Consider the following 24,100-nt stretch of genomic DNA (forward strand, 5'->3'; position numbering starts at 1 on the left):
TCTGCCTCTCTTGCTGCTGTCACTTGCTCCAGCTCCTGGAGTCTCACCTGCTTAAAGTGATTTCTTCCATCAGTGAACACAGAAGAGGAGAGAGGGAGATGTTTAGGGCTGTGCAGCACAGCTGTAAGCTTTGGTATTTGTGGCTTCTGTTTCTCTCCAGAGCAGGGATGTTGTGGAGGGGTGGGAACTGTGCTGCAGATGATAATGCTGAAGGTTGCTCGGGGTTTTGTAGGGCATCTTCACCATTTCAGAGCCACAGCACTGTGAAGCAAAGGGATCTTGTGTTATTTCAATGCCTTGGATTGCTCCCTGAGGAGTGGAGCAGAGAGGCCAAATAGAAATGTGAGAACCTACACGATCTCCTCAGAGGGGTCCTTTGCTCCTGCTCCTGGCTCTGCTGCTTTTCCTTCTGTTCCAGCAGCATCCCAGCTGGGTTAGCGTGGCCAGGTAACATCACCATTTGCTCTCACAGAGGATGCAGAAAGGTCAAGCTCGGATTTGCTAACGATCAGAGTGAGCTTGGGTAACTCTGTCATCCCCCCTCGCAGTCAGCTGTGCTGGGAGGGGAGGAGGAGGAGGAGCAGGTCTGGACCATGATCCTGACCCAGTGTGTGCTCTCTCTCCTTGTGAGGGATGACAGCAGAGGAGGGCACAGCATGGTTCAGCTCTGTCCTGGCTGCACTGAGATGCTGCTCAGCCCAAGGGAGCTTTAAAGTAAAACACAGATGTGTTCACCCTCCCTCTCTCTCGGGAACAGTAATTTCAGGACCCATTTGCAAACTTCGGTCGCTGCCACTTGTGACAGATCCCAATCCGCTTCTGGGCAGAGCACACAGTCCTTCTGACAGGAGCTTGGGTTGGGGAGAATACCCAAAAGTTTCTTTGTGGCTTTGGGAAACCCTTTTCTTACCTGCTCTGGCTGCAGAGAGCACCCGTGAGCGAGGGCCTGGACTGCAGCCTCCTTGAGACACAGCACACAGACTCGTGGTTCCAGGGATGTCGTGTTCCCTTTGCTTTCAAGAAGTCATGTGAGTTATAAATTTATCTTGCTGCCTTTAATGCTCAGCAGAGGCGACAGGAGAACCAGTTGTGTGAGCAAGTGACAGTGACGGGGGGCACGGGCAGGGGAGGGAGGGAGGGAGCCGGGCGGGCTCTGCTCGGCAAAGTCAGTGCTAATTATTCCCAGTTTCTTCCTGAGTGAGTTATGACCCTCTCCCGGGCTGCTGGTGTCATGTTTTGATGTTGTCTGCTGAGCAGCCCTGGGTAACTGCAGCGCTTGTAAGCAGCTTGTCGGGATCAGCGGATGCTGGAGCGTGTCTCGCCGGCAGGGCCCGGGATGCTGCTCCAGGAGGAGGAATGAGACTCTTCTCAGGGTCTGAATCCACAGTTCACTTATGTAAAACTCCCTCAGAAGACAGGAGGTTCCCCTCTCCCGTCCCCTCTTCCTGCACTGCCTGTGGGGTTGTTATCCAGGCGGTTTTCCCCGGTGCCAGGTGTGGGTCAGTGTGTGCTGTCACCTCCTCAGCACCGGCTGGGACCTGCAGATCCTGCACGTCCCCAGTGCTTTATCTTCCTGCTGCTGCATCCAGAGCTGGATTAGACTCTCCCGGAGCCTGTGGGTGCCAGCCAAGGGGAAGCCATGTGGAGGAGCGTGCTGGGCAGCTCTTCAGTGCTTGGGGCTCACTTCCAGCCTCTCTTATCCATCCCATCCAAAGCCACTCCATGAATCCTCGGAGGCTGGAGCAGCCAGCTGATGCTGTAAGAAGTTGTCTGGTTGGTGCCAAGTGGAGCTGGCTGGTGCTGGGAGCATCTCCTTGGTGAGGAGCTTTGCTGGGACCTGATGGGCTTTTGATCTTTCCTGGAGCAGCGGGGTTGGCTCTTGGACTCACCTGGAAATGCTGAGATCCAGCAGCTCCTACCGTTCTCCTCCTTCCTTGTGCAAGCATTGGTGGGGTGAGAGGAGGTAGTGGAGCCACCAAACCCAGGTAGAGCCCAGACACAGGGTTTCTGCCCCAAACATTGCCTTTTGCCAGCTCCTGCTGGATCCTCAGCTGCCCCAAGGGCTCTTTGAAGCAGGTGACACAACACCCGTAAGTGCCATCAGCTCCACTGTGCTGGGGTTGCACCTCCATGGCCAACACAGGGGTGTCCTTAATCTGCAGTTTTTTGGGAGCAGACCATTGTTCTGCCTGGGTGGAGGAAGTGTGGCCTCTCCTGTTTCTGCTGGTGTCCCCACTTCAGCCCCGCGCTCTGCAGCCATCGTTACGTGCACTGTGCTCCCATCCTCAACCCGCTTGTGGAAAGGGAGTTTAAAGTGGAAGTGTAAAACTTTACTGCCCTCATTAAACTGGTGTTGCAGGCAGGGAAATGAGAGCTGTTGAAATAAGGAAAATAAAGGCATCCCTGGGGTTCTACGTGACACTGGGGGGGGTCCTGCCCACTTTTGTGTGCGTGTGCTGGGGGAGCCAAATGCAGATTGGTGCTTTTTAGGGCACAGAGGGGTAAAAAACAGTCTCAGGGCTGCTGTTGTAGTGGTTAAGGCTTAATCCACCCTGGGAAAATGTCTCTTCCTGAAGAAATGTCTGCTTGATGTAATTGCTGCCCAGAATTGAATGCCTGCAGGCTTAAAGAGAAGAAAAGATTATGCCACTAAATTGGAAAATTGGAAGTGTCAATTCACACATCTTCAACTGGGGCAGCAGTGGTGAGGACCTCGGAGCAGGGAGGTGTGCTGGCCCCTTCCCTGCTGCCCCTGTGTCAGAGGAGGCAGGAGCAGCATCCTGCTGCCCTGGCACTCTGTTATCTCCATAAGCAGGGACACCCAGGGAATGATTAAATCAATTAATTGATTTTCTATAGCTCATAAGGAAGTCAAATGGCATTTCCATCAACTCGTGATGAGCCAACACCCCACCATGGCCAGGAGGAATGTTAATGGCTCTTTATGCTTTTATTACCCCTTTTCACTCCTAAATCAAAATTCATCCTGAGCCCGGGAGGCAGCAGGTACTTCAGAAAATAAAACTAGCACAGTGGGAACCATAGCAGCCTCTGTAAGAGCTGGGTTTTCCCATTGATTTATTTGTTTCTCTGGCTTAAACGAGAGAGCAGGGCTCGGTTCAGCTCGAGCAGAGATTAGCTGAGGCTCATCCTGCAGCTCTGCCAATGCCCCCCAGCTCTGGGTCCTGCTTTTGGCTCCACTGCTGCCAGCAGGATCCGGCCCGTGGGCTTGCTGGAGATTGATGAGTTTGGAGGAAGGGGATGATTTATGTGCCCCTGGAAGCAGAGTGGCAGGATGCCCAGCACTGTTTGGCCGATCTATTTGGCTGAAGGAGAAAGGGTGATCGTTTTAGAAATGTTAAATGAGTGAGTTCTGCTGTTTCTGAAGCTGAACCTTCTGGGGCAGCTGTAAGCGTGGCTGTGTGCTCGAGTGCTGGATGTGCAGAGCTGGAGGGGAGTGATGGGGGTGCTGAGCCTCCTGGAGCCTTCCATGGGCTGGTTTTGGGCTGTGCAAGTGCAGGGTGCAATCCTTCCTCTCCTGCAATCCCTGGGGCACTGGCTCCTGATTGCACAATTCTCCCTGTATGAGCAGCAGGGGCCATCAGGAGAAGAGCCAGCCGAGTTAAATGCTGGTGCCCTTGGAGAGATGCCTCTCGTAAACATCGAGAACCCAAATGATGGTTGGTCCCTGGCTCGTGGGTCTGTGGAGTCACTCTGGGGCTGTCCCTGTCCTGTGGGACCTGTGTGTGCTGCTTTTCACCTGGAACTGGGTGTCTCAGCTGCCCCCAGTACTGACAGCATCCACCCCAGTGTGGGGTCCAGCCATGCCCCAGGAGCTCTGGTGTCCTCTAGGCATTGCTGCCCTTGATCCATCCCTGTGCTGGAGCCCCTGTGTTTTAGGAAGCACTTTCAAATCGATGTTAATCTTGTAATTTGGAAGCCTCTCCTGCAGTGTGAGGTGTTTGAAGCGCTGCAGAACAGCTTAAAATGCAATTTGAAATAGTGTTGGCTGGCAATAGAGAAGCAACGGAAAAACTCCCTGCTGCTGCTTTTTCAAAAGAAAAAGTGAAAGGGGGATGAGAAGGAGGAAGAAAGATGGGTTAAAAAATATATTAAAATAAATAAAAGCTGAACTCCAGCTTGTGTTGAGGTTTTGTGTATTCATCTCTTCTTCCCCAGCTTCCCAACTCCCCCAGCCCATCTCCAGGGGCTGTGGGGGAGAGGAGATGATCCAGCTCCTTTTACCTGCAGTGATGGCTCGTGGCAGGACCTGTGGGACTGTCCCCATATCCCAGAGGGGCCATCAGGGCTCTGGTGTGTGTGTGTGTGGCAGGGTAAGAAGTAATAAAAGTTGGGGGGGAAGAGCCCTGTGCTCTCCCTTGCAGCAATGAAACGCTCCTGCCTGGGAGTGTGAATGTTTGTATTGTTCATTTTCCTGCCTTTTCTTATTTGTATGGAAATAGGGAGCGGATGTGTTGGGGTGGAGCTGCAGGCTGCTCCTATAGGGTTTCCTTCGGGGTCGGAGGGACAGGGGGAGCTGGTTGGGTAGAAAAGCATCATCAGGACCCTCTTCTGCGGGCTCAGCTCGGGCTCCTGCAGCTGAAGGAGGGAGGAACGAGACCCCAGAGCCAGCGGGGCTGGGACAGGGACACCTCGGGATGGTTTCCTCTAACCAGCCTCCTCCTGGAACCCTCCTGGGGCCTCATGCCCGCGGGAGAACCTGCAGCGTGCCGGGACAGCGGCTGCGGGAGGGAAGCAGAGATGCGGCTCGTTGCTCCCGAAGCCGCTGGCGATGGGTCCCAAGGATGTGGCTTTGCCGTGACAGTCTGGGAGCGAGATGGGCTGTTGCAGTGGGGATCCTGCAACACGCATATATCAAACCAGGAGTCCCGTGGAAAGGAAATATATACGGACAGACAGATTCTTGATAGCTGTTTCAGAGAGATGTTTATTTCTCCATCCACATGGCCGGAGCTCTGCCCAGGAACTGTTCCAGTCACGGGCCCAAGGGTCCTTCTGCCCGCGCAGGGAACACAAACCAACCAATGGGAACGAGGCTGAGCAGGGGCAGGGAAGCCCCGTGTCTGTGCCCTCAGGGCCCCTCTCCCAGGGCTACACGGCAGGGGAGGGACCCCAACACCTCACCCGTTTTATTTTAATAAAAGGAGAATGAAAACAACTGGATAAACATAACAAGAACAGTTTCAGAACAAAACAAGCCACCCTCCTGAGTCTTTAAATGTCCAAACAGATTCTCTGGAACATCTTAGGGCTGACAGAAGGGAGACAGAATTCTCTGAGCATGCTTTGTGGGGAAACTGAGGCAGGAGAGGGTTTAACTTCTTCCCTTCCCCTTTTCATCCCCCACTCGGCATTGGAAAGGGATTTTTGGGGAAACAATTGGCAAAAGCATGGTTTTGTGAGGGAAACCATGGATGAAAAAACGGATTGGGAATACACTGGGGGTAATAGGACATAGGGTAAAAAGGAAAGGTGGGATTAGGAAAGGGAGACTGTAGGGGGGGCTTACAATGGAGATATTGTCTAACATGACTACGGTTTTTAGCATATATACTGCCTTTTACAGGAACACCATCAGGCCCAGTGACCTGCGATGCTTGTAACCCTTTTCTCCCTTGTGTAATTTTGAATTGCACCACCTCTCCATCTCCCAAGCTTGGGATGCATTTTTCAGGGTTATTCTTTTTAATAGCAGTTCTATGCACGAATATGTCTTGCTGGTTGTCACACCTTGTTATAAAACCATAATTTTGCTTAACATTATACCATTTTACTATCCCTAAGATCTTAGTTTCTATGACCTTTTCCTTTTTCCGAGTGGCTGCTGTTTTCTGTCTCGCTGCGTCTTTGCTCTCTCCTTCGGTCGCTCCCGTGTTGGAATTGTCGGGGCTGCTGGTGCCTGCGCGCTCTTCCCGGGGTCGCGTTCGGGGCTGCGCGGGCCGGGCCGGGCCGCGCCGCTCAGTTCTCCCTGCGTCGCCTCCTCTGGTCGCAGCTTCGCTGCCGATGCCGGGCGCTGCACCCACGTCTCGGCCGGGCCCCCGAGCGACGACCCCCCCGCGCCCTGCTCCAGCGCGTGTTTCGGTTCGGCGCGGCTCCGTTCCACCGCCGCTGCCGCCCGCCGCCGCCTGCGCGCCACCCCTCTCGGTCGGGCGTTCACGGGGCTCGCTCCACCACGCGCTGCGCAGGGCCGGGCAGACACTGCCGGGTCCCGCCGCTCCCACCACGCCTCGCTCCGCCGCCGACACTGCGGCTCGCTTGGCTCCGCCCGCGCGCGGGAACTGCCTCGCTGCTGCTCGCAGAGCGCTCGGTGCACGTGGCCTGGGCCGCACGGTCCCTGCGCCAGGCTTCCCTTCGCCAGGACACAGCTGACATTGCTCAACCGTCTCGGTAACTAAATAATATTCACGAAAATATTCTTCCATCGGCATATATTTTGACTCTAGTATTAACTGTGTCCAAACGGTTTTCCAAAAGCCCTTGGTAAGAATTAAATCCCAAGAAACATAGAAAAAGTTCTTAAACAACCATGCCAGGAAGTGTTTCAGTTCTTTTTGAGCTTGAATCAAGCTAAAATTTACAAATCGTTGTTCAAGAATTGTTTTAAGTTTAAGATAAATATCCATATGCGGCTCGGAGAGCCAAGAGTCTTCCCACTGTTCCTCCATAGTTTAGATATGGAATAGCAAAGCAAAACCAAGAAGAGGAATCCAAAGTTTCCAGGGTTTACTCACACAAATCAGTCGCTTAGGGATCGGGGATCGTTCTGCTCACAAATCTCCACCATTTGTTGCAGTGGGGATCCTGCAACACGCATATATCAAACCAGGAGTCCCGTGGAAAGGAAATATATATGGACAGACAGATTCTTGCTAGATGTTTCAGAGATGTTTATTTCTCCAGCCACATGGCCGGGGCTCAGCGGAGGAACTGTTCCAGTCACGGGACCAAGGGTCCTTCTGCCCGCGCAGGGAACACAAACCAACCCATGGGAACGAGGCTGAGCAGGGGCAGGGAAGCCCCGTGTCTGTGCCCTCAGGGCCCCTCTCCCAGGGCTACACGGCGGGGGAGGGACCCCAACAATGGGCAGAGCAGTGCCTGGCCGGAGGGGTGGCGTGAGGCCTCCAGGAGAGATTTCTGGGGCTGAACGGGGTTATTTCGCACCTGCTGGTGCTGCTTTGGGCAGCGCGGCGCAGCCGGGTCCGGCTCTCAGCAGGGATCTCCCGCAGCACATCGCTTCCCCCCGCTGCCATCGACCCCAGGCGCTGCTGCTCTGGGGGGGCTGCAGGAGAGCAGGAGGGGGTCCCTGAGCCCAGGAAAGGCTGCAATTGCTGCAATCACACGGCTGCACCTGGGCCAGGTCCTGCCTGGCAGAGTTTGAACCAGCCCTGCAGGACACAGACGGTCCTGCCAGTCCGACGCAGAGGGAGCGAGGGAAAACACCCTTGAGGCTGCACATTTACACAGCAGCACACGAGGCGGTGGCTAAATCCAGGAGTAGGTGATAGCAGGCAGGTGGGACATAATCGACTTTACCAGCCAGTGACTTAAGGCTGCTTAGTTTGGCTGATTACCAGGGAGCCGCTTTGCTGCCGGCGCTCCCAGCGCTCCAGCAGCAGATCGATGGAGCATCCACTTCACCAGCAGCCCCTGAGCTGCTCCATGGGCACCTCCAGCTGTGTGGCAGCTCCCTGTGTGGCCCCCGGTGCTCTGCCCCTGGGGCACTGGCTAAGCAGGTCCGTATTTTCTCTGTGTGACTTAAATTAATACATCTGGGGCGGTTTAGTGGCAGATGTGGGTGGGTTTGCTGGCAGCAGTAACTGGCTGGGAGCCCATGCTGGGAAATGGGTGCCCTTAAGGGGTGCAGCCACCCCGTGGGACCTTGTCCATCCCTGGAGCAGCTTCCCCAAAGGGATGGAGACAGGAGGTGGCCATTGCTGCCAGCCTGAGCCTGGCCTTGGGCTTTCTTGTTTGCAGCTAGCGCTGGGTCTCTGGACTGTGATTGCGATGGATTATGTGTCAGAGTTAGTCCTTGGCTAGTTGGCTCTTTGGTCTTTTAATCTGCTTGAATCAAAATCGATAGTGCAAGTAAATAGAGGAACATCAGAGGGGCAGACAATCGAAAGGCTGGGGCTTTGCTCCCTGGGAATTTCCTCGTGGGAGGATGGGATGCCCAGGACAGCTCTGGGTACTGATGCCTTAGGTTTTAACTTTTGTATTTTTCAAATCCTGCACTACCCAGTGTGTAACTCTGAGTTTCTTGTAGCCTGTTAATTTCTGCTCTCTCGTGCCAGGCAGACATAACAAAGCCTCTCCAGACCTGCTCTTCAAGGACACTCAGACCATCCTAGGCCCAAAAAGTATAAACCAAAAGCCTCTGAGAAGGGGGCAAGCTGAGGGGAAATTACATCATTAACCTGAAGCTTTAATTGGAGAATTAACCCTGATATGCAAATGAACCAAACCTATAAAAGTGTGAAGAATTCGTGACCTGTTGTCCATCTTGGGGTCCATCTGGCCAGTGGCCTCTGGCTCCCCAGGGGTACCTTTGAAGGCCTTTCAAATAAACACCTACCTTTATTCCCTTACTCCTGTCTAGTCTCTGTTTCTAGGTGGCCTCTCAAGACATCAGTACTACCCCCGAGGAGATGGGCAGTGGAGTCTGGGTCTACCTGAACCCCACTGGAGATCCTCCAGTTTCCTCTGCAATAAATCTTCCAAGATTGTGCTGCCCTTTTGAAGGGGTTTAAGTAGCCTGGAGTTGTCCTTTAAAGGAGAAAACCAAAGCAAATGATGCTCCAGATTGAAATTAATTCAGCTGGTATTTTCAATGGACATAAGCAATATCTCACTATCTCTGAGCAAACCCCCTGCGTGTGCTGGAGCTGTTGTGGGATGGCCAGGCAGGGCTGCGACGTGTCTGACAAGGGAGGGAACCAACAGCCAACCAGCCAGGTTATGGATATCGGGAATACAGTGTGGGACTGCATTTTAAATGCCAGGGAGATGCTTTGATGCTGTTCACACGGGTCTGTGGAGATGTGGGCTGAGGCTGTGCCTTGGTGTCCCCACAGTGATGGGCAAGGGAGGCTTTTTCTGCACTTGAAATCACTTGGGTTTGGGTGGAAATGTGGGTTTTTTTCCCCCATCTTCTCAGCACGAAGCTGTTGCTGAGCAGTGTGAGACTCCCTGAGCAGGATGCGGCTGGGTAACCCAGGGACAGGGAGCTGCCAGCAGGGAGGTTTGAGTCACTCCAAGTGGCTAAAGGGATGTTGTGGTTTAAACCCAAAGGGAAATTAAGCACCACAAAGCCACTCTGTCAACCCTCCTCCTCCCCCATCCCTGTGGAGTGGGGAGGAGGATGGGAGTAAAGCTTGTATGTTGAGATAAGAAAAGTTTATTCATTGAAAAGAAAGTAAAATACAATAATAATGGTAAATTATAATGATAACAAAAAGGAAACAAACAGGTGATGCACAGTGCAATTGCTCACCACCCACTGACCGATGCCAAAACCCACCTTCCTCCTTCTTCCCCCACTTTATACCCTCACCATGATGTCATGGGGTCTGGAATATCCCTTTGGTCAGTCTGGGTTCCCTGTCCTGGCTGTGCCACCTCCCAAGCACCCCCAGCTTCCTCACCAGCCTGGCAGAGTGAAAAGCAGCAGAGGCTCTGTGTGAGCCCTGCTCAGCAATAACAAAAACATCTCTGTAAAATCAACCCTGTGCTCAGCACAATTCCAAAACACAGCCACTGGGAAGAAAATTAACTCTACCCCAGCTGAAACCAGCACAAGGGGACATGCCCCAAAGTGTTATTTTTATTTTCCTGAGGGGTTTAACGCCTTTTGAAAACCTCAGCCCAGGCACCCCAGAGCCTGTGTGACAGGGTGACATCCTCCACACTCCATCCGTGCTTGGGCAGTGCTGGATGGAGAGGGCTCCCAGTGTGAGCAGTGGTGGAGGATGCTCAGGATCCCAAAACATGGAAAACACAAGGAAACTCTTTCCTGTCTGCTCCTTCCCCTGTGGCACAACCTGGGCTTTGCCAGCACCACTTCACTTCACATCATCCCCACTGGTCCCAACCCTGTGCTGAGCTGCCCATCCAGGTGTCCCCTGCACTAGAGCTGCTCCTTTCTCAGCTGCTCTCCACTCCTGCACGGTCAGAGAATCGTAGAAATACAGAATATCCTGAACTGGGAGGGATCCACGAGGATCATTGAGTTCCACTGAACTTCACCCTTGAATTCAGCTTGGCACACACAGCAACACTCCCCTGAGTGCTCATCCTGGCTCCCATTCCTGGAGGTTCCAGTGGCAGGTCCTGGCAGGAGGTGACGCCTGCTCACGGCTGCTTTCACTCCGAGGAGGTGTTTTGAAGACGAGTGCATCATTAGTGAATTCCCTTGGGTTTCGACCCATCCAGATTTGAGCATATTGGCTGGTGACTATTCCGCTGGTTTCACAGAGAAGCTATTCCTTCTTCCACAAGACATCACCCTGAGGGGATGCTTTCCTTTTCTCCCCTGATTTTATCCAATTACTTAGCTGTGTGCTCTTCAGAAGGCCCATAAATAATTCTCCTCCCTCTGCTGTGTTTACCAGCATGTCTCATGAAATCCGGTAAGATATGATTGATTGCAATCATTATTTCCTAGTGCTGCTATGAAAACCTCTGTCAGTTCAGTGATTGCCTGGAAAGCATGGCTGCCACTCAGGAAAGCTGTCAAAACCCTGTCATACTTTAACAAACTCCAATTAATCTGTCGATCGGGTTTACTTGTGTTTGCTGTCCCATCATTGCTGGTTATCAGGGGAAATTAAAATATTTTTCCTTTGTAATTAGCAGCTTGGTGGCTTTGTTTTTTTTTAAAGAAAATGGTTTTCAGCGCTGTTTTATTTTTCAGGACTGTTTTACTGGGCTTTTGTGCTGTTGAGGTGGGGTTGGGTTTATCCTGGCTGCCTGCAGTGCTGTGGGTAAAGTCTCCTTGGGGATCTTCATCACTGGCTTCAGGGACAAGCCTGAGGTCCTGGCCAGGATCTTCTCCATCCTCTGGATCCCCGTGCCTGGCTCAGGCAGCTGAGCAGCCCTGGGTGGGTGTCTGAGTCTCCATTTCAGGTTAACAAATTAATCCTGGCTCTTGCATTTTAAAAGAGTCACTTCAGCACTTTTCCTCCTTTCTTTTGGTTTTAATGAGACACACTTTCCAAGAGATGTAATAATCATTGCCAAAAATGTCAGGTCGTTGTTAGCTTCCTTAAGCTGCTGGAAAAACAACAACAACAACAATGACAAAGACCAGGAACAGAAAGAGAGAGGTGTTGATGTGGAAGAGCTTTGACTTCATCTCCGAGTGCCAGGGGAGGGCCGGGGGGAGATGTGTCCTGCCTCAGCTCTGCTTTCTGGAGGGGTGCCCCAAAAGATAACGCAGGGAAAGCTGGGATTTTGGGTTTTTTATTACTATTTTTATGTAGTATTTGGGATTTTTTTTTTTTTTTTTAATTATTTCTTTGTTTGAGAAGGAATATCTTGGCTCATTGTTGGCTCAGAGCTTTGCTGTTGGAAAGCATCCTGGAATGGCTTAAAACCAGCTGGGAATTGGGTGGTGGCAGTGACAGGAGGGGACATCTCAGGGAAATTCAGGGAAGACAGTGGGAATGTTGGAGGGCCAAGTGGTGGGGTGCAGAGCTGGAGCTTGTGGCTTCACTTGCTGCTGGCTTCTCTGGGATGCAGAGGGAAATGGATTTGTGGCCTGGTGGGAATATCCTCACCCCTCATTAGTGGCTTGGGAGCAGAGCTGTCTTGTCCACTGTGCTTCTGTGGTGAGGACTCGGAGCAGGCATCCTGGCCTGGGCTGCCAGGAAATCTCCGTCTCCACTGCCTTCCCAGGCACCATCCTTGTGTCTTCCCAGCAAACCGACACAACCTGACCCCCCAAGCAAGCTGGGATCCAAATCCCCAGGCCAGGATGGACTCCACCCGTGGGAATCTGGTGGTTGTGGTTTGAGCCTTTGTGGCCAGCTGTAGGGGTTGGCTCAGGTCCCTTTCCTGACCTCCAGCCTGACCCACTGTGGCACAGGAGCATCCAAGAGGGATCGGTAATCACTGTCTCACTCAAAAACTGCGTTCAGGGTCTCAGCTCTGCCCTGCTGCGCATGCTGGGATGTCAGAACAGGAGCAAATTCTGAGTAGAAATCCCCATTAGGGGGGTGGTCAGTCCTGGGGTGGACAGAGGGTGCTGGGGGCTGCAACACATGAACACAGCCCAGCTGTCAGAGGGACGCCACTGGGATGGGCTCAGGCTGTGGGTAAATAACTGAAGTGGATTTTCTGATTTAAGCCCATCTCAGAGCTGTTCTATTTCCCTTGGCTGTGCCTTCTCTTGATTTGCTCAGCTGTGTTTGGTGCAGCCCCTGTCAAAATGGAGCTCCAGGGTTCAAGATTCCACTTCTTTACCCCCATAGGATCTTTTAATTGCAGGCTCATTAGTGCTGCTGCTCTCCAGTGGCACAGGCTGTGACTTTTATAGCACCCAGGGGACAAGGTGACCTTCCTGGTGGGATGGGCACAGGTGGCTCTTGCATTCCCAAACCCACCCAAGGAGACCTGAGGCTGCACAGGACCTCGGGCACCCACTGATTCAAGCAGAAGTCACTGACTTCTTGCCGTGGAACTGAGGGAGTGTTTGGGGAAGAGCCCGGTTTCAATCTCCATGAATGGTGGTTTGTCCTTTTTTTTTGAGCGATTGCTTTTGCTCTCAATGTTTCTTCTGTTTTGTTAGATAGCGTCAGGAAAAATAATGTGCTGCTGATAATCTCAGCCAAGCGTGGAAGGCAGCCCTTGGCAAGGTCTGGCTGGCCCAGTGTCAGCTTCTTGGAGGGCTCATAACCCTGTGTTCGTGTGCCGTGCCTCCGACAGAGCTGCAGTGATCCGATGTCATCCCAGCGCCCGCCGGGTTGAGAACCTGGCAGAGGAGTGTGAGAGGCTGGAGCCTCCAGTTCAGCTGCAGTGCCAGTGCAGCCCTCCCTGGGAAGCAGCCCTCCCTGGGAAGCAGCCTTCCCTGGGAAGCAGCCCTCCCAGCCGCTGGGAGCTGTGGCTGAGTAGTGGGGGAATTCCTGGGGGAGCGTGGATGGGGCCGGGGCTGCAGCTCTGCAGCAGCAGGAGCTGTCACGGTGCCCCTGATCCCACCCCGGCCATACCCTGCTCTCACCTGAACACCCAAGCCATCCACACTGAGCCTCTGTGCTGTTTCACGTGCCCCTGTGGTGAGGAGAAGCCCATGCCAGGGCTGTCCTTGGCACACAATGCCATTGGAATACCCTGATCCATCCCACCGCCCTGGCTGGGCTGGCTGCAGGGGGCTGTGCCAGGGTAGGGGATCCCAACGTCCCTCTGGCTTTGTGAGACTGGTTTTGCATCTGTTTGGAGGGGCATGAGGTGTCCCTAAGTCCTGATAGCCGCCTGATAGCCACCTGATAGCCACCTGATAGCCACCCAGGGGTCTGGCAGCCGCTCGCCTTCCCAGCGCCGCCTCCCTGGCCCCTGCTGCTCCCTACATTAAAGATGTGCTGCCTCTTGGAAAGCACATGTGAGTGGAACGGTGGAGATAAGCTAAACGGGAGAGGTTCAGGGGATTATGCACTGATTAAGTTATTACCAACGTGAAATGAGCCGAGCTGAGATGAAACAGGAGCTTTATTTTCCATTCCCTGGCTCTGGGCTCAGGCTGCCTGTCGCTCGATGGCAAATCAAGCCGGGAGCCAGGAGCTCCTGGATCCCCCTGTGCTTTCCATGTGGCAGCAGGTCAGTGCCATGCAAACCCATAGGAAACAGTGTTAAATAGGGCTGGGAACTGGGGGCCTTCCTTGCTGCAGGGTTTCTCTGAGACGCAGCGCTTGAGACAGAGCTATTTCCAGTGCTGGGCCACCCACCTCATTGCAGATACGGGCAGAAAATGAATTCTTCTCTGTAACAGGAAAATCCGGTGCTGCTGGGAGGATGTGTTGGGGGAGGACCACCTCTTTGCTCAGTTTCCCCTGTTCTTCCTTAAGCGTCCCCTGCAGGCTGCTGTCAAAGGCAGGATGCTGGCCTAGGTGGGCGCTGGAGAGTGAAAAATAGAAAGTGCCAAATGAAAGGCTGTTTGGTTGGTGCTTGGGAATAAAATCAGTTTTCCATAAGCCCACAGGACAGGCTGGATCAGGTGGATAAGTCAGGAGTTCATGGCTGGAGAGCCAGGGGAGGGGGCTGGATCCAGGGCTAACCACTGGCTATCCCGAGCTGGAGGAGCCCAGCTGGATTTGGGCACAGGCAGGGATTTACCCTGCTCAGGCAGGACGATGGCAGAGCCGGGGCGGGGACATTGGGGACAGCAGGGCACTGAGATGGCCCATACCCCACCGAGCCCACCCGTGGGGCTGGGGAGCACAGGACCACTGGGCAGATGTGGGGCTGGGGCCGTGGGCAGGGGGTTCCATGGGTGGGGTCTGTCAGTGCCAGCCGTGGCCGGGTCTCACCTGCTCTCTGTGCCGCAGTGATGGGCGCGCTGGAGTCCCGAGGGGTGCTGCGCAGGATGAGCGACATGCTGGAGATGCTGATGAAGAGGATGGACATCCTGGCCAGGCTGGAGAACAGCACTGAGTTCCACAGAGGGGATGAAGCACGATTCCCTCTGGACAGGTCAGTCAGACCCCGTGGAGCAGCGCTGGGCGTGGGGGCTTTGCAGGAGCAGAACAGCCCAAGGTGCTGAGCTGCTCTGTGGGGGTGGTGGGGCCCAATGGGACATGGGGCTTGGGGAGATCTTGTTTAGTCTCATTTGCCATTTCTGGAACCTTTTCTTTTGGGATTTCTGAACTGACTGTGATTTTTAGCAGTAGTGGTCACAGCCCCAAACTTGTCAGAGTTCAAGAAGCGTTTGCACTGCGCTCTCAGGCACACTGTGTGATTTTTGGGGCTGCTCTGTGCAGGGCCAGGATTTGGACTCAGTGATTCTTATGGGTCCCTTCCAGCTTGGGGTATTTCATGATTTCCTGCAGCAGCAGTCCCAGCTGCGAGTGTGGAGGTGTGGGAGTGCCTGCAGTGCTGTGTTGTGGTGCAGCCGGAGGTGGGACTTGCCGAGGCCTGGAGCAGCACCTGGTGTGTGGGATGTGCTCCCTGAGCTCAGGACAGGCTTTGTGCCTGTACTCCTTGGGTAGCAGTGGAGCTGGTGGTTGTTTGGAATCCAGGGCTGATGTGCTTAGCCTTGGAGTAGAGCAAGGCTTAAATGTGCAGAAGGGCTTAAAATGATGCCCTGGCTCCCCGTGATGTACATCTCAGCTGGCAGCATGAGAGATGCCATCAGACCTTCCCACCTGATTCACTAAAGAGACACTTCCCTGTGCTCTGGGAGCCTTTAAACATTCATTGGCACTAATTTGAGTGTCAGGCCAAGACCTGCACAAACGGTAACCGGTGCTGGGGGGGCAGAGATGGAAAAGCAAAGGGGCAGCACTAGGGACTAACCTGGCAATGGGGAAAAGATGCCAATGTGGATTTTGCTCAGGTGGAGCCTCGGGTGACACATGAGAGGTGGATGGCAGGGATGTGACGTGCAGGGGTCACCCCTGCCCTGTTCCGTGCTGACAGCACAGGAGCTGTGGTGCATCCTGCTGGCTCCCACACAGCATTCCCACCTCCGCCTCCTGCCATCGCTGTGCTTTTCTCTGTTCCCACCAGCATTTCCATCCCTCTCCCTCGCTTTCCATCGAGCCTCTTTTGCGCCTATAATGGAAAACAGAGTAAGCGAGCCTGTAATTAAAGGCTGAGCTCTGCCACGGTACCTGCACACCTGAGTTAGAGCTGCACAGGCAGCCGTGGAATGCGTGGTCCTGCCTTTTATGTAGCATCATTTCCAGTACTGAGAAAATATAATTTGCCTCAGCAATGGCAGGTGCTGGGGATTTTGTCGTTCCGAAGCTGGCTGGTACCCAAGCGAATGAGACTACCAATAATCCCAGAGAGGAGTGGACAGGACTATTACAGCTGGCCACTGGAAGGTGCTTGCTCACATTTAATGACTTTCTTGGCCAGTCTTGTGTTAAAAGAACCAGTAATTGCAGGTGATGGTAGTTTCTCTACACTAGCAGCCAAGAGATAAACTTTAAAGTGTTTCTGTGGGCTGGCAGCAATGGCTGCAGACGGGGATTTGGTGTTCCAGATCTGCTGTGTGAGTGATGACTTTGGGGCCATCTCTTGGAGAGACCAGAGAGGATGGGAGCTGATGCACCCACATCAAAACAGCCTTGGGTTTTGTGTGTGTGCTCAGATGGGCCTGAGTGGTTGAGATTACAGACATCTTAATGTTCAGAAGCAGAAAGTCAGGGGCAACTAGTTTATCACCTTTTGCTCCTTATAAATCACCCCTAAAGGAAAATCAATTCTCTTCACTTGATTCTGCCTCCAAACCCATCTGTCTCCTCTCCTTGCTCTCACCTGGCCACTGAAGATCCGTTTCTGGTCGTGGGGCAGAGCATATCCAGGTGAAGCAGCCACCATGGGGGAGTTTCTTGAGGGTGGCATTTTGCTGTGACAGTCCCTAACGAAGCACTGGCAGCCCTTGCCAACACTTGGGGAGCATTCCCCGAGTGCTCCCTTCCTTCCAGCCCTGGGTCTGGCTGAGGTCTGTGGCCAGAGGGGATGTGTTGGAAGCGTTACAGCTGTTCTGGGTCTCAGCAGGTTTGAGTGGCCCTGTGTCTGCTGCCACGTGTGCTCCCTCATCCAGGGTGCCCTTTCTTGGCTTGTCCCGGCCCTCTGAGGGGTGCATGAGGCAGCTGGAAGGGTACAGAGCCACCCTGCTCTGAGCAGAGCCTGGCTCTGTGCTGACCCCGCAGCTTTGGGTGCTGTCTGGAGCTGAGCAGAGCATCCCGGGGGAATCCCAACGCAGCTGGGCTGAGACCCTGCGGAGTGTGGGTGCTGAGGTCCCTGTCACTTTGAAGGTAACCAGCTGCAGTCCTGGGGACCCCTGTGCTGAGGTGGGATTGGGCACCCCCAACTGCTCCAGGACCCAGCAATATCTCCTGGACCCGGATCAGCCCCACGGAGTGCTGTTCCTCGTTAGGATCCTGGGATTCCACCAAGGGTTTTTCTCCTTCCCTCCCTGTCTCTGCCTCTTTGATCACCAGTGACCGACTTGAGGCTGTCAGGGAAAGATAATACAATTAAAGGGTGCTAATTTCAAAGGGATTTTAGTCTTCAAAGCGTCCCTGCTTGGCACGGCTGCTGCCTTCGTCTCCTTCCCGCTCAGCACAGCCGCCAGCATGGACTTTGCAGTTCCAGTTGCCTAAAAGTGGATTAATTCTTGTTTTCACAAAGTGCTCTCCTGCTGAAGGCTGGATCTCAATGGAATCAGCAAGGCTGGGTTTTGCAGAGCCCCAGCTGAGAGGAAGGAGGTGAAGGCTTTGCTGGGCTTTATGAGATAACCTGTGAGCACTGTACCGCTCGAGCAGAGGGTTGGGGTAGCTTTACCCCTTGGAAAGTGCAAGGAGAAGTCTGAATATACAGGGGGGAATTACTGGCCTGCCTTGGAAAGCCTCCCAAGCTTTCCAAGATGAACCTCGCTCCAAAATCTTTCTTGCTCCACAGGGGTTGTCTGATTGAATACTCCACAGGTGCCTCCATTTGTAGCCCAGCAGCCTCTTGCAATGCTTTAGATAAAACTCTTGGAAAACCCAAATGTCCCAAATGTCCAATTTTCTTCCCCTTAGAAGAGCTGCCCGAAGGTTTTGTGGGACGTCATGCTGGGATAAGGACACAGGCTGCACCGGTGAGCCCCAGGTGTTGCTGGATCCCTTCTCCAGCCCTGCCTGGGCTCCCTGCTGCCTGCATCCTGCCTGCACCCTGCCCGTGCTGGGAAGGGAAGGATGGATTCCCTAACGAGGGCGAGCAGCCTGCCAGTCAGCTGCAGCAAAATCAATACGGCTGTTAATTGAATGCAACCCTCGTAAATCATCAGAGGGGAAGGAAATTAGGAGTACTTATGGAAGCCTCCTGGAGAGCTGTTTACTGGGCAAGGGAAATATTAGTTTGCAGGGGAAGAGTTGATCTCTGGCTGGGAAGTGCTAGGGAGAGAGGGGAGGAGGGGGTCTGAAGTGGCTGACCCAAGCCAGCACCATAACCCAGCAGTGCTGGGGATTGGAGAATCCCTTTTCCAGGAGCTGGGCTGCCCCTGCCCACCTCATCCCACAGCGACACGGCAAAGGGGAAGGCTGGGGTCTGCAGCTCTGGCATCCCTGGTCATCCCTCTCCTCCACACGGTGGTTAGCCTGCAAAGGGTGCTATTTGCTAACGACTGATTAATCTTCAAGCTTAATTACTGCCAAGGCTCAGTTAATTTCCACACACTTTAAGTATTTGTTCTTGTAATCATTACATGACTCCATATTCCCCCAGTAATTAAAAGTCTCGCAATATGACACTAAATGGATGATGTTCCTGCATCCTGCCAGCCTGGCTCTATTAATTCCTGAATTGTTGCCACTGGTGAGCTGGCTGTAGCGAAATCCCTGCCAGATGCTGTGGTCTCCTGCTACCCAGGTGAGCCTGGAGCAGTCTTGGACCCCTCTGTGTGTTGCCTCCCCATCTCCTCGGCAAACTGAGGGGCTCAGTGGGGGCTGCAGAAAGGGGAGGGGGAGCTGCAGGGTGTGAAAGCTGTTCAGGGCAGCCCAGGGAAGGTAAGACCCAGCCTGTGATCCAGCCTGGCTTTGCTGGGTGTTGGTTCTGCTGAGCTGAGCTTGGCTGAAGGAGCAGGGGTGCATCAGGAGACAGGAGCCTTCCTCCCCAGCACTCGCCTTCCTCACAGGTCCCACAGCCTGTTCCATCCTGGCAGAGGTGCTGAGTTGTTTCTTGCCAGCTCCTGAGGGTGTCTCCAGCCTGGCCCTGGATGATTTCAGTGTTACTTGGAGGGGATGAGGACAGCACAGGGAGTCCCTGTGGGTCTGGGGTTCCCACTGAAGTCAGGAGAGGACATAAATGCCAGGGGAATTCACACCTGGGCAGCTGAGATAAATTGCTTTTCTCTCTAAGGCAGAGCAGGGAGGTGGCTGTGTACTGTTAGAAGGTGAGCAGGGGTCCATCCATGTATCCCACATTTCCAGAGGGCATGTGGCCTCGTGGAAGAGCCTCACAGCCAAATGGTGCTGGGCACTACCAGCGTGGTGCTAGGACAGGTGCCAAGGTATGCCCAGGTCAGTCACACCCTCCCCTCCTGCTCCCAGGCTTGTACCTCCCCCAGCACCTCCCGCTCAATTTGCTGAACCTAGTTCTGCGATAGGCTTTGCTTTCTGTTGATTTTGTTTAGCTTGATTTATTTTTTATTGATTTTATTGATTTGATTTTATTTTTTATTTTATTTCCACGCCAAAGCATCGACACACTGGGAACTGCTTTATCACAGGGCTGGCAAATGAGGCTTCTTGGTGAAGGAGCACCTGGAGGCCAAGTGCAGTCACTGATGTTTTTGTGCCGTGATTGGTTTTGCCTTGGGGGGCTGTACAGGGGCAGTGCTGGGGCGCTGGTGATGTGGGGCTGCTTTTACCCAGCCTGTGGGTCTGCTTTACCCTACAAGGAAAATCAGATCCTGTTAACCCTCCCTCAAATTCCATGATTTTGGACCAGCTGCGAGCAAACCCACAGCTGGCAAAGGAAATGAGAGGTGAGGACTCTATTTTGCCCCGAGGATTATGATCAAAACTGGTGGGTTTGGTCTCACTTTTAGGCAGGTCCCTCTCAGTCAAGACTGTGAGGCTGGCAATGCTTTCCCAGCTCACTGAAGGTGGTTTCTCCCAGCCTGCATCAGACTACTCAAGCCTGTAGATAAATATATCTGATTTATGCCCCAACAAAGTGGTGATCCCATAACCCTCCTTTTCATGATCCTTCATGTTACCATAAATAAACCCACAGCTGCCTGGGCGTGTGGCTCAGCCCAGTTCAGAAGGAAAATGAAGGTTTTTGGGCTTGTGGCTTCAGCTTTGTGTTTTGCTTGGGGAGGATCTCAAAGCACTTTATAGCATTGATAAAATATTTTAATTAATGGTGTTGGTTACACTTTGCTGGCTGTGCTGGTGAGCTACAGGGTTTGGTTGGAAAGCTGATTTTCATCCTTTTTTTCGTGAAGTTTATTGGCAGCTCACTGAAATGTCAGTGTCCTCTCCTGGGGTGTGCAGCTGTGGGCTTTGGGTTAGCTCAGGGTCTCTTAGAAAAGAATTTGTGTGTGAGAAATATCACCCACAATCAACTGAAATGAAAACAAATGGAAGTACTTTAGGGAGTTAAATGCTCCTGTATTTATTATGTGATTTATTATGTAACTTGGTGTTGGAGCAGTTCAATCAGGGCTCTGCCCATGCATCATCTGGTATTTGCTTCAAAAGAGTTTCCAAGGAACGCTCCCATCGTGTTCTCCGGGATGTTTTCCCAGGGGGAATTCCCGGTGAGCACAAACATGGCCAGAGTGAACTCAGGTCTTTACTCAGGTGTTCGTGGAGGGGAGACAGAGCTGTTTGTCTCACCCTGAGGTGGAAAGCATTGGGATGTACAGAGACCCCAGAAATTGCACTGGGAGCAAACGCTATCCTCTGAAATGGTAAAAAATATTTGTATGTAATTGTAATTTTTCATCCAGTTGACTGGCAGGAGCTGCCTGTGAAGAATAAACCCATTTCTCAGTGGTATGGGCCTTCTCACATGTGCAAAGCCAGGTGCCACATCCCTTTCCTTGTTTGATGTCAGGAAAGGCACCGAGCATCTGAGTCACCTGGCAGAGCCCTCGCCATGGGGGAGCAAAGCAGCGAGCCCTGTGCCTCAGTCCTTGCACTTTTTTCCCCTCTAATGCTGCTCTAAATTTCTACCAAGCTGATCATAACCAGAACTTTGGGCTTTTGCTCTGCTCGCTGGGGGTCGGAGCCTTTCCCAAGTGGAGCAGGACATGGAGCTCATCACAGCACCAGGTGTGCTGCCCCCCCACATCTTGGGCCAGCAGCTCAATCCAAGGCAAGGCAGCTCATCCAAGCTCAGGGAACAGCACTGGAGCAATGAGGATTAAATCCAGGATTACAAGGCCAATAAATATAAACTGCACTGCTGAGCCTCCTGAGCACGGCACCTGCCCCGGCCACTGCTGCCTCTCATGCTACACCTCCTGTTTTGGGGTCATCGATGTCAGGGGACTGTGACATAAATTTTAGGGTGAGTACCAGCCACCCAGTAACCCCCCTGTGTCTGTGTCCTGCCCTCTCCCACATGGGCAGCCCTGGCTCCTGGATTTTCAGATACAAGCCAGCTCAGAGAGGATGTGGAGATTCACACAAGCGCATGGATCTCCCAAAAATGTTTTATCTCCAGCATTGATGAGTTTTACTTGTGTTCTCTTACATTAGTGGAGCAAAGCTTTTAATTTCTCCATCTTCTTGGATATTTAAATGACTTTATTTAGTTATCCAGCACTTGGAGGAGGGATTTTCCTCACATCCCTGGGACCCCACAGCTTTCCAGCCACCGAGTTCATGACTTCACAGAGTTGGGTGGCTCTGAGCGCTTTCCATTGGAGGGGCTGGGGATGAAGGGACAGATGGATGGATGGGAAGAGCAGCCTGAGCCCTCAGGGTGACCTGCTGGAGAAGCCCTTGGGGCTGATTTCTCCTGGAGATATCCCAGCTGTTTTAATGGGCAACACCTCTCAAGCTGTAGCAGGAACCAGGAGGACAGGAAAGATCCTTTTCCCTTGGCTGTCAGTGCTGCCTGTGGGATTTCAGCTCCTTGTCCTGGAGACTGAGGCTGTTGTGGGGCTGGATGTGATTTGTGTCCCCAGAGCAGGGAAGGAGCACCAGCCTTGGGCATCCTCCCTGCTGCTTTCTGCTCTGCTTTGGGTTTTTAAGCAAAAACTTAAAAAATATTTAAAGAGGCAAATGGCAGCACAGACTGGAGTGAGCGAGTGGAAATCCTTTGGTAAACTGCTCTGTGCAAATGCTGAATTTGTTGAGGTATTATCTTCAGAACATCTGCTTTTCTCCATCTGTATTGGTCTTCCCAAAGCTATGGCTTTCACCAGTTAATAGCAAGAAATACCGGATGAGCAAGCAAATATGTTTAGGGCTTGTATTATGAAGACAACATGCAAAGAGAAAGAGATTCATCTTTTCATAATGCCACTTGTATAAAAGGCAATAAAAATACAGTGGCTTGTAAAGGGATAAACAGGCTGAATCCGAGCTGGTGCTGCCGAGTTGGGGACAAGAGCAAAGTGAAGGGAACCAAATTAATGCATAAAAAAGTGACAGAAAACCCACCCTCCGGCTATATTCTATGGCAAATGATCTGTCAGTGGGGAAAGATACATCTTAATAGCAGTTTTTGAAAGGAGATGAATACTGTATACAGAGCATTATAAGGCACGGTGTGATCTGAATCTTAATCAACACGGGGAAATATAAATCTGAAAATAATAAAGACGAAATCAATATTGATGGTCAGGAGTAAAAGTACTGTATTTGCTGTAGTAAACGGTTTTAAGGTCCCAGGGAAAAAATTGTTCTAGAAAAGCCGTGGCAATTTAGTGCAGTTTCAATAGCTGGCGCAGTGCCAGCACATTTTGGTGGCATTTAGAGTGTCGCTATGGAAAAATTTAAAAAGCAAGAAGGGAAAAGGCAAAAAGCTGCTCCCTGGCTAGTGGTGGTGCTGGAAGAAAGGAGATTTTTTTCCCGCTGGGCTGACAGGGGCTGTGCTGGCATCCTGGCTTGGATACAAGCATCTGGTGGGATATTCCTGCTCTGCTGAGCTATCTTTGAGCAGAATAAACCTCTTACCTTGTCCTGGCTGGTGTCTCCAGTCAGTGGGAACAAGGCATCGAACTCCTACGAGGCACACAGAACCTTTACCCATTGGAGATTTTCCTTTAAATGCCTTATTTTCCTGTCTCCTTCCTGGGTGACAAATCGCTGTGCTGATAGCTGATGTAACTTATGTTTAACCTGCTTGTCACCCCCTTAATGCCTTACATGAAGTTTGCTGCTCCAGTGATGGCCTTGTTACCCAGCAGATACAAACACTGGGACCTGTCAGTGCTCTCAGCTTGGGAGCGTGGCTCTTCCCCTCAGGCATCAAATCCCTTGCTCAGAGTCACAAGGGTGTGCAAGGGTGAGGAGCATGGGAGGTCTGAGCCTGGTTCTGTGTTTTGAAGGGGCTTTTCCACCTTTCTCCCTCTCCTTTCATATGTTCCAAGAGTCACAGTGGGCATTTTTAGTGTCACTGTCCGGTAATCCTCTGGGTTTTGGGGAAAGCCTTGTGATGCTCATGGCTTGTTTGGAGGACTGGAGTGTGATGCTCAGAAATACATTTTCTATCTAAGGGCTTTGAGGTGAAATCTCTTTGTTTGGGGAGCAGTTGTAGCTTCACAAGAGCTGGGCAAGCTGGCACAGAGCCTGGGCCAGCTCTGCCACCAGCACTGTGGCCGCCTGGCAGGACTCAGGCTGAGCTGGAAGAAAGCCATTTATTTAGGATAACGATCCTGGTTTTTGTTAGAGTGTTTTCGTGGCTGCCCAGTGCTCAGCTCTGGCTGAGCTGAGGTCTGGAGGTCATCAGTGAGAAGGTGGGGCCTGAGGTTTCTGCTGATTTTTGAGGCTCACCCAGTTCCTTGGGTGTTTGGGAGCGAGTGAGGATTGGGATAGCTTCTGGGAAGAGGCAGAAGCCAGACTGTGGGGTAATCTAAGTGCTCTGAAGAGTGAGAGCAATGGCTGTGGTCATCCTCTCTCCTTGCCATGAGTGATGGAGAAACCTGGGGAGCATCTTCATCAAGCCCACATCCTTTTGCTGTTGAAAACAGGAGTTTGGGCTCACTGGGTCTAAATTCACTGCATCCATGTGATGTTTCCTCCTAAATTGCCCACCCACGTATTTACTGAGTGCCTCTTCATCACCTGTAGGGTCTGATGGCTGCTTGCTGGTGGAAAAAGGGTTGCAGAAATGGGGGTTTTCAAGCTTTCAGACCAGGACAATTTTATCTACTCAGAACCATGCTGACAAGCTGAGCTTATCTCAGGTTATTTTT

General features: G+C 52.5%; 1 protein-coding gene across 2 annotated transcripts in view; it reads left to right on the forward strand.

Moving 5' to 3' along the window:
- MGAT5B (alpha-1,6-mannosylglycoprotein 6-beta-N-acetylglucosaminyltransferase B) overlaps positions 1 to 24,100 on the forward strand; it is a 68,458-nt gene that overhangs the window by 12,346 nt on the left and 32,012 nt on the right. For both annotated transcript variants that reach the window (XM_032129064.1, XM_032129065.1), the window contains exon 3: positions 14,556 to 14,700. In XM_032129064.1, the coding sequence (XP_031984955.1) occupies positions 14,556 to 14,700 (145 nt within the window). The remainder of the gene's footprint in view (positions 1 to 14,555; positions 14,701 to 24,100) is intronic.

Source organism: Corvus moneduloides, chromosome 19, assembly GCF_009650955.1.
Source record: "Corvus moneduloides isolate bCorMon1 chromosome 19, bCorMon1.pri, whole genome shotgun sequence".
Taxonomy (NCBI): domain Eukaryota; kingdom Metazoa; phylum Chordata; class Aves; order Passeriformes; family Corvidae; genus Corvus; species Corvus moneduloides.